The following is a 12,500-nucleotide window of genomic DNA, read 5'->3' on the forward strand; positions in this document are numbered from 1 at the left end:
TTTCACTTCATTTTTTATACTGGGGAAATAAAAGAAACAGAAGACTGAAGTATTGGTGGGTTTTTTCTATTTGATTTGCTATAAAGTTTCCATAATCACATCATTTTTACAATATGGACAATAAAATTGTCAAGAAGAAACATTTCCTGATTACTCTGTCTTTTCTAAGATCATTTCATTTGTAAGAAGCTTGAGCTGCCTGCTCTACAGCAAACCAACCAGGTTGATGATTACTATGAATTTAAACTACTAACCCCTGTCTTTAGCATTTTGCACTTAACTTACTCATTACACTTTAGCACACATGGCAGTTCTTTTTTTATTTTCTAAAATTCCATTTATGTACAAGAGCTATCCAAAGACAAACATTAGAAAAGTCACATGAAATACATGTAATTTCGCAATTATTGTGCTCAAAATCGTAAAGGGTCTAAGTTTGGTCATAAAACAAGACAACTTTTCTAGGAGTCAAATGAGAAATCCTTGGTTGACCCCTGTAAAACATCAATTGAAATAATTATTTTCGTGTTACTGAATCTTAAAGTTTGAAATACATGTATTGCCAAAGGGCTATCATTTTGTCACAATTGTCACAAAAAAACATTACCCATGGATGTTTAAATTAAAAGATGACTAAATTTGTTTGGACCAATACATGTAAATTATTCCTATAGACCATTATATGTCTTTTGTTGAGGATCCTGTTTCAAAATATTCTTGAGAGCTGCAAACAAAAAAATCCATTTCCATCAATACAAATGAATTATTGACCATACCTCAATCAATGATTACTCAACAAAATGTAAGGCAATGCTCAAAAGAAGTTGACAATACCAGTCTATTATTATAATTGCAAATGTACTGGTCAAGAAGACATTTAAGTATGGGGAAACAAGGAGCTTCTGTACCAACCTTCTTTCTCACTATCCTCAAAACTACCTCTCGGAAACTCAACATCAAAAGTGATGAAGAGATCTCCTTTTACATTATTGTTTTCATAATTTGGCATTCCTTCCTCTTTCTTTTTTATTCGTGCTCCAGGCCATGTGATCTTTTCACGCACTACATGCACCTGCAGAACAAAATGTGAATCACGGCCTAAGACAAAACTTTCCAAAAACTGTGTAGGATGCTGCCACTTAATGTTTCAAACTATTGATTGTTCTAAAGAAAGTGAAACTACAAAGCGTGTCTTTCTCTGCATTTAGTGTATTGCTACAATTGCCTTTCAGTGCGTGCAGCTGCACAGTAATCACATTTTTCCCTTTTGCCATCAAAATGTGTTTTTCTTGGCATGCCCCTGTTCAAAATAAGTACTCTTTGTCCAGTAAGCACCCTCCCTTGGCAGCCAGGAGAATCTGTATAGAAGTACAAGATCCCAAGCACTTACATGTACATGTAAGCACTAGACACCAGAGTCGTGGGAACAAAGAATGGATGAAATTAAGAGGCAATGACTTCATTGATATGGGACAATCTGTCCAAATTTATACCATTCAAATACATTCATGTACTTTAACCTCCTTCAGTACCACTCAAAGACAAGAGAACCAATGCAGGGAATGGAACAGTGGTGAGAGCACTAGCCCCCCGCCAATGTGGCCCGGGTTTGATTCCCAGAGCGCTAGAACGACCAGACACTTAAATAAAGTTCCTTTCCTTTCTTTCCATACCAATGATCAAACAAGTTTCTAATGCGTTGAAAACAAACAGTCAATGTGTTCATTGAAACACACAAGTTTTCCCACAAGCATTTTCCCAACACATCCTCCCTTTGTTACCTATTTTGACACCTCATGATTTTTTTGTTACTCAAAGAACTAAAAAACCAACGACAAACTTTCAATGATTATTAACGTGTAAAATGCATTTATTGTAAGTTGCCTCAACTGGACTTAAAACTTTTAATGAAACAGAAAATTAATAAAGTCCCCTCACAGGGCTCTCAAATTCATCCTTAGCTGCACATTTCAGTGTAAAACATGTCTGCCGGTCACACAAAACCATGAATAAGGGCCTCAACAAGGAAGCAGTTTTACCTTATGTCCATCTAGATGAAGTATGTCCATTTCAAATCCATTTAGGGCATCAAATAAAGTTATTGTCACATTTGTAAACAAATCGTCTCCCTTCCTTTGAAATCTGTCATGTCTGTATAGGCACGATTAAAATGGTGTAAGCAAGGTTACTGTAATAAACTATTACTTAAGGCATTACTGTGGAGGTGCGGGTAAGGGAAAGGCAATATTCGTATCCAGAGAGAAAGACTACAGTGGCACTGATTAATAACTCAAACAGTATTAGTGACTGTACAGTGTACATTGTGTATACATTTCTTTTGGCAACACGAGTGATTTATATGGTTAATCAAATGGTGACGAGTACAATTAGGGAATAACTTCACGCACATTTTGTCTAAATTCAAAGAGCCTTTAGGCGAGGGAAATTATTTTATTTTGGACCGAACTCAACACTAGTGAAATTATTCCCTAATTTCACAAGTATACCTAGGCTCAATTACCAGTCGCTGTTTCGGAAAATGAGCCAGCCCTCATTCCCGAAATTAGGTGAGTCGGTGTTAATCTCCGCCAATCAGAAACTTGCGTGCACAAATCGGTCTGGCATAAATTATATTTTTTGGCTGCGGAGGTACAGTGTACAGTATTCTATGACCCGTGCCTGGTCGAGATTTAAAAATTGCACACAATTCTGTGTGTCATTGACAAAATTTACTCTTCCTTATTTGTTCCAAATTGCACTCGAAATTATACGATTACCTATACAAATTTCCTAGCAATTATTCTGCAAACACTTAGCAGGTGTCAACAAAATTATTTCCACACGTAATCTGAAGGATGCAAGAGGATTCACTAATACTCTGTTGTTGGTTGACTTCATAACATCTCAAGCATTGCTTTTGGAATGGAAATTCTTAAGGGGAAATACAAAGACAGCATATTTGCATGACTAAAACTGAAGTAATATTTTAAGATTATGCAGACTTATTTGCATTTGATATGCTCTTGAATAGGTCAAAGTCAAAAGCTGCAGATTAGGGCAAACCAGTAAAGAAATCACCCCTCCTTCATTCAAATCCTGTCTAAAGCTTTTGGACAGCCCTCCATTTTAAGACAAAATAATAGAATAGAAGATGTAAATATAGCCTGCTCCAAGCTTTCACACAGTGGAGAATGGCGAGATGTCGATGCGCCAGCAGAAAAGGGGACAGGGAAATGCAGGCTGAGGATGAGCAACAGACACTGTTCTAGTCCACTCCTGTCCTTGTTTCTTATTAACCCTCATTTTTCTGCTCATCCTGACTAATTATTGCATGGAACAGGATCATGATAATACATTCAAATTGACTTAAGGAGGCTCCCTAGAGTTTTTGGGGCCGCGTGCAAGCTGGGCACTAGTATGGTGTGAAAAGCCTGAATCATGGGTGTTTTTCTGATTTTTGTGACGTCATACGTGTTGTGACCAAATCTGTAAAATTAACTGCTAATTTTCTCACAATCCCTTTGATAATTTTACATCACGTACAGTTCCTATCAAGTATGTGTACCTTACAATTATTTGTTAAAATCTCTCAGAGCTAATCGAAAATATTTAGGAAAATGGCAAATTACAGAATATTGGCAAAACCGTTTGAACAAGTCAACCTTGACTTTTTACCACTTCAAAATATCAGGAAAATTGATCGAATGCAAAAATGGCCGCCAACAAATTATTCTTTTGTCTTTGTGTTAATTAGCCTAACTAGCCTCATTCACACACGTAAAATTGAAAGAATTTGGGCTGTAAAATGAGGCTAGTTAGGCTAATTAACACAAAGACAAAACAATGATTTGTTGGTGGCCATTTTTGCATTTGGTCAATACCATTCCCATAACAAGGCAGAGAATAAAAGAAATTCACCGAAGTAAAGTATAAACATTACAGAATTTACATGTAGGCCAAAAATAGGAATATATCTGCCTGTCATAAGATGTGATGTTGTCAAAAAATTGACACCATGTTGGTTAGTCTCTACAGGCAAAAATTTGAGAGAATTAATTAGGTTTCCTTTTGTAATTTGTGCCCTGCAGTGAGGGTATTTGCAAAATACTCTGGGGAGCCACCTTAATACGAAGCTTGTTCAAAGGCCATAATTTTGATGTGATGAACAAACATGTGGATAAATGACTGCTATAAATTTGAAGAGCAATTAAAATTATATGGTTTTCTTTTTTATGTACATGTACAGCTGTACATGTGTATTTGTGTCTGAAGCTCTTAAAGAGAGCTCTCAGCTTGGCCCACATGTAGGTAACTGGATAAAAGCAAAATGAGATTGAGAACCAAATAATTACAGATAATTTAACATGATTTTTCACCAAGTAACACCCCAGTGATACTTTTAAATGTTTATCCTCTTGCATAACTACAGGTAAAATTGCACCAGAAAAAAATGTGTCCTTGCAAACAACAAGACTATGTTTAAGACATGATTTTATGGTAGAGGCTCTTCACAAGATACATTGTAACATTACCTCAACTCTCTCATCATAAACTTCAAATCACCAGGTTCACCATCGATGTGAGGTTCACCTACAAAATCAACCAGGCCAAAATATTTTTACCCATTCCAAAATTTATAAGAAGATTCATAACAATCAATTCCATTATAAGATACGCAACTGTTTGGGTCTTAACAAGGTGACATTAAGAAACAAGATTTGGCTTCTGAGATGTTACATCACTTATACAGTACATTCTTAACCCACTGAAGTCACTGCGCAGCCTTAACCGCACCACACAAGAGTGACCCAATTTTAATGAAGGCAAAGCGATATATCCAACCCATCTCCAAAGGGAGGTTGGGATTGTCAAAACATAAACAAATTGCAAACAGCTAGTTGGTTTACTTTTAAAGACAAACTTCCAAGTGAACCTTGGACAGCTAACTGAAGCTTTTATAAGGAAGGCTTATGTTTTTGCAAACATTGGCCGTGTAGCACTTACATTTCAACAGAATTAACAGCTATTGGAGGGTAATGTGAAGTGCTAGTTTTCTACCTATGTAAACCATGTGAGCATTAGCCCTACATGTACTAATGGTAGGGCTAACAGCCTAACGCTCACATGGTTTACATGGGTAGCAAGCTAGCACTTCACAGTACCCTCCAATAGAGTGTTTTCATGTGACATCACAGTAGCCATGTTGGTGTACCTGAACAATATAATGGCGGCCATGTTGGTGTACCCAACTAATCCTCTGGGAACTGAGTTGTATCATCATGCAAATGTTTTCTTTTGAAAAACACTCTATAGTTAATTCTGAGGCTTTTATAGCTAGACTGTCTATTAAAGTAGCCAGTTGTACAGTTGCTACTAGGTAAAAGGTAGGCATGCTCTTTGGCAGTAATGAATGAGGCCTCAACAGATTTGGCCAATGCAGATGTACATGTACATTATAATCTGAGATCTAGGAACAAGGTCTTTATGTCTTCATTTCATTTACAACAAGACCAATGATTTTATCACCTTGAACGACCGACTACAAAGAACATGAAGATAACTATCACAACGTGAATAGGTACTTTTAGTACAGTCAAAGTCCATTAACCATATTTTACTGATGGGGCAGTAAAATCTCATTTGTTGAATAATATTAAGTTTAGTGAAACATTTAGGAACAAATATTAGTGATATCAAAGTTGTTGCACGACGTTTCAATGACTCCATGTCATCATTATCAGCTGAAGCTAATTAAATGACTAAGTTGATGAAATAATTACATGCATATTATACATGCATGAGAGAGGTGTAAAATATTAAAATTTCAAGGCAATATATCACCTCTCATGCATGCAATTATAATTTATTTCATTGACTTGGTCATTAATAATTAGCTTGATAATGATGGCGTGGAGTCATCGAAATGTCTCCCAACCCCCCCCCCACCTCCCAGAGAAGACATTTTGATTTGCACCCCCCACCCCACCCCCCAGGATTTTTCGTTCTTTTGTGGGGTGGGGTGTGGATATTTTCTGGAACCACACATTGTATTGCTTCTAAATGGTAAATATGAAATAAATAAAAAAACAATTCCTTGAGGTTGCAGTTTCAACAAACTATTTCCATACCTTCTGCAACAAATGGATACTCTTGTCCATCGTGCATACCCGGTTCGATTTCAACTTCTAATAATTTTTCTTTTGTGACATAAGTGACAGCAGGGCACTCATCGCAGATATCAACAGGTGACATCTGGAACCTCCCTGGGCCTAATTGTGTGGTTCTCATCTCTTGCCGACAATTACATTGCCTTGTTCCTGATACTGTCTCTTTAACTGGTTTGAAACGCAACACCTGTCAAGACATTCCAAAATTAAACTGTACATTATAGACATGTTAAACCTGCCACCCTTAACACAAAAAAATCCTTTACTCAACTGTCATGCACTGTTGCGAAAAGTCTCTTGTGATAGTCAGCTGCCTTGTAAACTATAATGGCATGGTCGAAATCCATATTATGGCCAAATAGGGTCTGCATGTCTTGCAATTTTAGAATTGTTGTTCCAAACACGGACAGCTCTAAGCCTTGTTTCAAGTGCTCTATCCGTTTGGCCATAAGACATGTATGTGAAATCGTAATCAATGCAGTTTACTTGTATACTATAAATCAAGACTGAAACAGGATTGCTTTATCCTTTGGTCTTGAAAGGATTGCGCCTAAAGTGCTGAATGGTTTAAAACCAACTTTGACTCTGTTGTTGCATAGCACTCTCTACACTCTTTTATGCCTTTCACATAGGGTAGGACAGCAAAATTGTGTTGTTACTTCATTTGCAGTGTTGTTAGAGTTAGAGTCGCAATGCCTGGCTTTGCAAGCACAGTAAAATTTCTTGACAAATTGCAAGGGATAGTTATTGTTCATCAAGACTTTGATAACATGTTTCTTTTCTTTGTGTTTCCCTGTTTTTGGTTGATGGGATTTTCTCCACTCTATCAAGGAGTGTATTAACCATTGATGTTTTGTATTGAACGGGATGATGAGAGTTGAAATCAAGATTCTTTATCAGTGTGTGTTGGCATTTGGTACACATTGACCTGTATGTGAACATTTGCTCCAAATTGTCTAGTGTCTAAAAATTCTTATATTAATTATGCAAATTCTTGACTGCAATTTCAGTATATTGTGTGCTTCCAGAAAATATCCATTCCCCACCACGGAGGGAATTTCCCTGACAGGTAGCTGTCTCCAGGGCCATAGTGTTGATGGAAATAATGCCATTTCAGCATAAATACAGTCGCGAACATGTCAAGCTTTCAACCACAAAATTAAGGGGAAACGAAACAGAGAATGAAAACTCTAGATTTTGAAATAAATTCATCGTATACCTTCTGCTTCTTGAAGCGAAACTTTCACTCACTGACGTGACGCAGACATCAAAGAAACGTAGCTAGTGACCACCCCTGTTATGCGGTCATGTCTCTATGGAGACTGGTAACGAGTAATGGCGACAAGTCAAGTTTTTGTTGGCCTAAGAGGGTCCTAATTCCTTTGGATTCGCATACATAGTGCTTTTGGAAGAAAGAAAACTGATTTTGATAAATGATATAGTTATTTCTTCAAAAATGATCTACCAGATTGCTAAGATAGCTGAGTTCAAAATTAACCCCTTGGAAAGTGGTCCAACCACCCCCCCCCCCCCCTCTGGAATTTCCTAGGCCTCTGACCCCCCCCCCCCCCCTCTTGGAATTTCCAATTCCCTCCATGATGGGTTATGGATATTTCTTGGAGCCACACATTTCGTTTAAATCTCTAGTTCTTTATTCATTGCTCAAACTACAACTAAATCTCCATTTTGGCACATTATTTGCCTTATTCTTCCCCGTGTGGAACAAGGAAGTTGCAGCACAGAGGAATGCATGAATGGTAAAGTAAAGAACATAATATTACGTTCTTTACATTTGTATTTCTTTACTTTATTTATTCCAGGATCTTAATCAAACCCTACCATCTGGTCTTTTCAATAAAAAATGTGGGGTAAATTACACAAACAATTGTTTCACTTAGATTCTGCTTACGTAAAAACAACAAGAAGGATGAAACAGAAGGAAATTCATTTACCTCTATAAAGTTGCCATTGTAGAGTTCTTCTAAAGTGACTTCCAGATCCATCTGAATATCACTTCCACGCGGAACTTCTCGCTGATGGGAATGTTGCGCCCCCTCAAAATGGAAGCCAAAGCCCCCAAAGAAACTAAAAAGCAAAAAAAGTTTTCTCTTTCACTGTATCACTTGCAGATATCAAAATAATATAGTGATATATTGTTATTTACTCTCAGATAGTATGTGCACTACGATTAGCTAATTTAGCAGGCCATACTGTACAGTACAGCCTTGAGCTTTTGATGAAACATTTCTTAGAGAGTTTTTTATGTTCATGTGAAATAAACATGTGAAACTGTTTGAATCTTTCAAGCAACTATTTGAAAAATCCAACAAGATATATTCATTTTTCAGATTTTTGCATGTGCCAATCATTTGAGGCAGCTGAACGCTTGTCTTGACTTACCCGTGACCATTATTACCTCAGAGATACAATAATTATCTTACTAACCTTGCTTTTTCGGTCTGTACAATAAATTACAGATTCTAATTTTTTTCCCAATAATTTATGGCTTTCAACTTAAACTCAAGGAGGCTATGCATATAAATTGGGAACAGCCTAATTTAAACCAACAAGTTCATCACGTCAACCTGACACTTACGCTTTAGGCTCTACATTCTTTCTAACACTCTGTAACTCACTCAAATATGTATTTCTTGTCACTTAATCATATTTAATTATGCAAGTTTCGCCTAGTTGTTATATAAGTCCTAACGGTTTTTCAAATATTTTGTAACTGACGATGATGTTTGTAACATCGAAACATGTCTTCGAAATTAAAAAATGTCATAACTTTCTTAAAGATAACGATTTGCTTTCTGCTGTCTCGACCTTTTGGTTCCATTATCCACGACATAGCAGCCAGATATGAAGGACGTCTCAACAATTTATGGCTCAAGCAAAAAAACTGAACTCAACTGAAAAAACACTGTTTGTAACTAACAGTATGCACCTCAAACAATTGGGGGTGAATAAAGTTTAAAAACTATAAGATAGGTACAACATGAAGCTACAGGTGCCTTTTTTCCAGAGATACAGTGTATGCAGGACCAAATAATGTGGGTTATGGTTGTAGGTTATTGATTACACAGACCTTGAAAATGGATCAAAGGGGTCCCCTCCACCATTGTTCATGTTCTTAAGTCCGTCCTCTCCGTGTCTATCATATGTTCTTCTTTTCTCTTCATCAGTTAACACCTGGCACAAAGAATTTAAATTTTAACAACATTTCAATTTGAGTTCATGACCTGACAGTGACTGGTGAATACAAAAAGTGTTTAAATAAGGCCTTGCCTGACCCTGATAAATTATAACAAGTTTTAAAGAGCTGGCACTCTACAGGATAATCCAAGAAAACCTCTTTTGGCTAAAAAATGGACTAAAACCTCTCCAGCTTCATACCATTCTTCTACACAGTATTGTATGGATTCTTACAATTAACAGTAAAGCAATTCTCTTTAAAAAGTTAGCACATCCTAACATTAATACTAATTTCTCCCCCGCAAAAAAACAGACAAAATTATTTCTTTGGAAAAATATAATAAATAAGTGTAGCGGATGAACTTGCTATGCGGACGTTACTGTGCGACTCTGTATACCGGAAACAATGTGGCAAAAATTAAACCAATCACAACCCGACACCTTGATGGACAGCCATTAGCAAAATAAATTTTTTTAAATTTATGGTTTCAAAGTTGGCTAAAAGTTATCCACTTTTAATACCATATAATGCTTTTAGATTTTACAGATCGACTCAAAGCGCGAGTATCGCATTTGTCCGTGAAACTGCGACGTGTTTTGACAATTCCTTTGTTATTGTGCAACATTAAATTGCGCGTGTTTAATAATGACAAATACAGTAGTGGGAAAATTTCTACTTCGATGTTTCAAGTACACCAAAGTTTGTGCAAAGTAGAAAACTGTGAGGTCGAAGCGAAGAATTTTTGGAGAAATGTAAGTCGTTGCCCCAGCGCTGTATTTTTTAGCTTACATTTGTATTTATACTAGTACCTGCTTTCCTCAGATAAATGTCCTGCAAGACTTTTTGCTAAAACTTTACGATACCAGTTGAGTGAAAGCAGTTCGCAAAACAACTTTGCGATAAAAATTTACCAAATTCTATGTCGTGTTTAGCACAGACAAGAAACTATTTCACAGTTTCCGAAATTATTCATTTTCAAAGCTTCTCTCTGAGCAAGACAGATGAAAAAGTATTGTAAACATTATTATAACAACAAACCTCATACGCTGCACTCAAGTCTTGAAATCTCTCCTGGGCTTTGGGATCCTCTTTATTCTTATCGGGATGCCATTTCATCGCTAATTTTCTGTAGGCTCGCTTGATTTGATTTTTGTTCGCGTCTCGAGGGACACCCAAAATAGCGTAGAAATCTCTCCTAAAATTGCATAAATACGAGCAAATACTTATTTAAGATAAATGTCCAGGGGTAGAACTACCATAGAGAAGTGCACGTTTTAAATACCCTGCTAAAATTTGGAGGCAGCACGATAAAACCAAAGCAGAGAAAAAATACACGTGTACTTCTGCCATTTTTGCCGGCGACGCTTTTCGAGTGCGAAGCCTCAAAGACTCCTGGGAAGGGTCCGGGGCATTCCCAACTAGTTTTGCGAACCGTTCCGCTCGCCGAAGGATCGCTCACCATATATGTAAAAGGTCGTAAAAGCCTTGGCTTCACGTTCCAACATTAGAGAGGTTCAGTGACAAAAATGCTCATTTCTGTCCTGTTAGCTCCAGATATCAAGCAACTTCTCAAAGGAACGAGACAGGTTAAAATGAGAGAGTTCTCACGCTTTTTGATAAGCAGGAACCTACCGTTTCCCTTTTGCCGTTGGCCGTAAAAGTCATGCTTAACCTCTCTATTGTCATAAACATTTGTTGGATCAAAAACGTTAGAATGTGTAGCATGCATGTTTGATGACGTTTGTCAGCACAGTTTTTGGTTGGAAGAATGTTTGGACTTCGATCAAACATTTTCTCCAACATACAACAAATCAAGTAAAGCTATGATCCTCGCGGTTATAGTCGCAATTTCAGCAATTGCGTAGAGAAGCCTGAACAATTCAGGACTTTCGGGACTACAAGAAATGTTGAGGCGTGTAGGGGCCCTCTCAACCGAAAATGGCGGAGGTGGACTGTGACGTGTTTCCAACAATGTTATATGCGTATCCAACATTGTTAGAAGCGTTCGTATGAGAATGTTGGGTCGAGTTCTTTCTAGCAATGTACGCAAAAACAATTACTGTTCAGTTGATGCGTAACGCAGCTTTTTGCATTAGACAGATCGAAACAAATCGTGATTCAGAGCCAGGAACAGTAAAGTCCCAGTAAAGAGCAACGTAACGTCAACAATTAGAACAATCAATTGAAGCTATGATCCTCGCAGTTATGAACGCAATTTTAGCAAATTGCATAGAGAAGCCTGAAAAATTCAGGACTTCAACGGGAGGGTCGTACCTCTTGTTGAACACTATATTTCATTGGCTGTGTAGTGTAAGTTGTACTTCCTATTCTCTTCTGTCTGTTCTGTGCTAAATCCATTGTTAGAGCGACTTTCGTATGACCTTGAAAAAAGTGTTCGCAATTTGTTTCACGGGCCAATATTTGGCAAGATTAAAACAAAGCTTCTCCTTTTTCTTGCCAAGCAACTCCTTATATGGGTAGTAAACAGTTTCATTGGCCAATCACGTTACTGCATTTCAAATGACGTCAAAGAGAAACTTTCCAGAAAGTTCCATGGGCAGATGACGTTGTTTTCATCCCCGTTCGCTAAGCCAATGAAAATTCAAGGTCATCTGAAAGTCGCGCTATCTTTGTTTGTTCTATTGTTCTTTTCGCCAATCCTGAAGCCCGTCCAATGAGGTACGACACGACCCCTTCAACGGGGCTTGAATCTGTGACCTCGCCGATGCCGGTGCAACGCTCTAACCAACTGAACTATGAGGCCAGTGTTGTTAGGAGCTGGTCATTTGTGGGTTCAAATGTTCCAGGGATGAATGAATTAACGAACGAAATGATATATGAAACGAATCATATAATTGAACTGCAGATATGAAATCAAGAGGAGCTATGATCCTCCCAGTTATGGACGCAAATTTTGGCAATAGCCTAGAAGAATTCATGTTGCAAAGACAATTAACTATACCTCGATATAACGAACATTTCTGTTGTTGTTCTAAACATTCGTTATAACGAGGTTTCCAATGTGACGTAACGAAATCTTGGTATAACGAACTAATTTCCTCTGTCCCTTGGCACTTCGCGGTTAAATCGAGGTTTCACTGTAAACCGCTAGTAATCTTAGTAGAGAAGGACCGGAT

The 12,500-nt window shown here is 37.5% G+C and overlaps 1 protein-coding gene across 1 annotated transcript; it reads right to left on the reverse strand.

Moving 5' to 3' along the window:
* Positions 1-303: 303 nt before the first annotated feature.
* LOC138049838 (dnaJ homolog subfamily B member 11-like) lies at positions 304-10,748 on the reverse strand. The gene is made up of 9 exons (XM_068896291.1): positions 10,646-10,748; positions 10,402-10,558; positions 9,256-9,359; positions 8,120-8,252; positions 6,129-6,354; positions 4,533-4,590; positions 2,040-2,151; positions 913-1,072; positions 304-724 (listed from the first exon to the last, which is right to left on the reverse strand). The coding sequence occupies exons 1-9, from the start codon at positions 10,711-10,713 to the stop codon at positions 669-671; spliced, it is 1,074 nt and encodes a 357-aa protein (XP_068752392.1). The 5' UTR covers positions 10,714-10,748; the 3' UTR covers positions 304-668.
* Between the last annotated feature and the right edge of the window lie 1,752 nt (positions 10,749-12,500).

Source organism: Montipora capricornis, chromosome 5, assembly GCF_036669925.1.
Source record: "Montipora capricornis isolate CH-2021 chromosome 5, ASM3666992v2, whole genome shotgun sequence".
Lineage (NCBI taxonomy): Eukaryota > Metazoa > Cnidaria > Anthozoa > Scleractinia > Acroporidae > Montipora > Montipora capricornis.

Bases quoted from the DNA above. Each gene is read 5' to 3' on its own strand.
- LOC138049838 (XM_068896291.1), bottom strand. From the start codon at position 10,713: ATGGCAGAAGTACACGTGTATTTTTTCTCTGCTTTGGTTTTATCGTGC. The intron at 8,253-9,255 runs GTCTGTGTAATC...TTTGCTTTTTAG, and splicing joins CCCTTTGATCCATTTTCAAG to TTTCTTTGGGGGCTTTGGCT. The intron at 2,152-4,532 runs GTAATGTTACAA...GTGCCTATACAG, and splicing joins TTTATGATGAGAGAGTTGAG to ACATGACAGATTTCAAAGGA.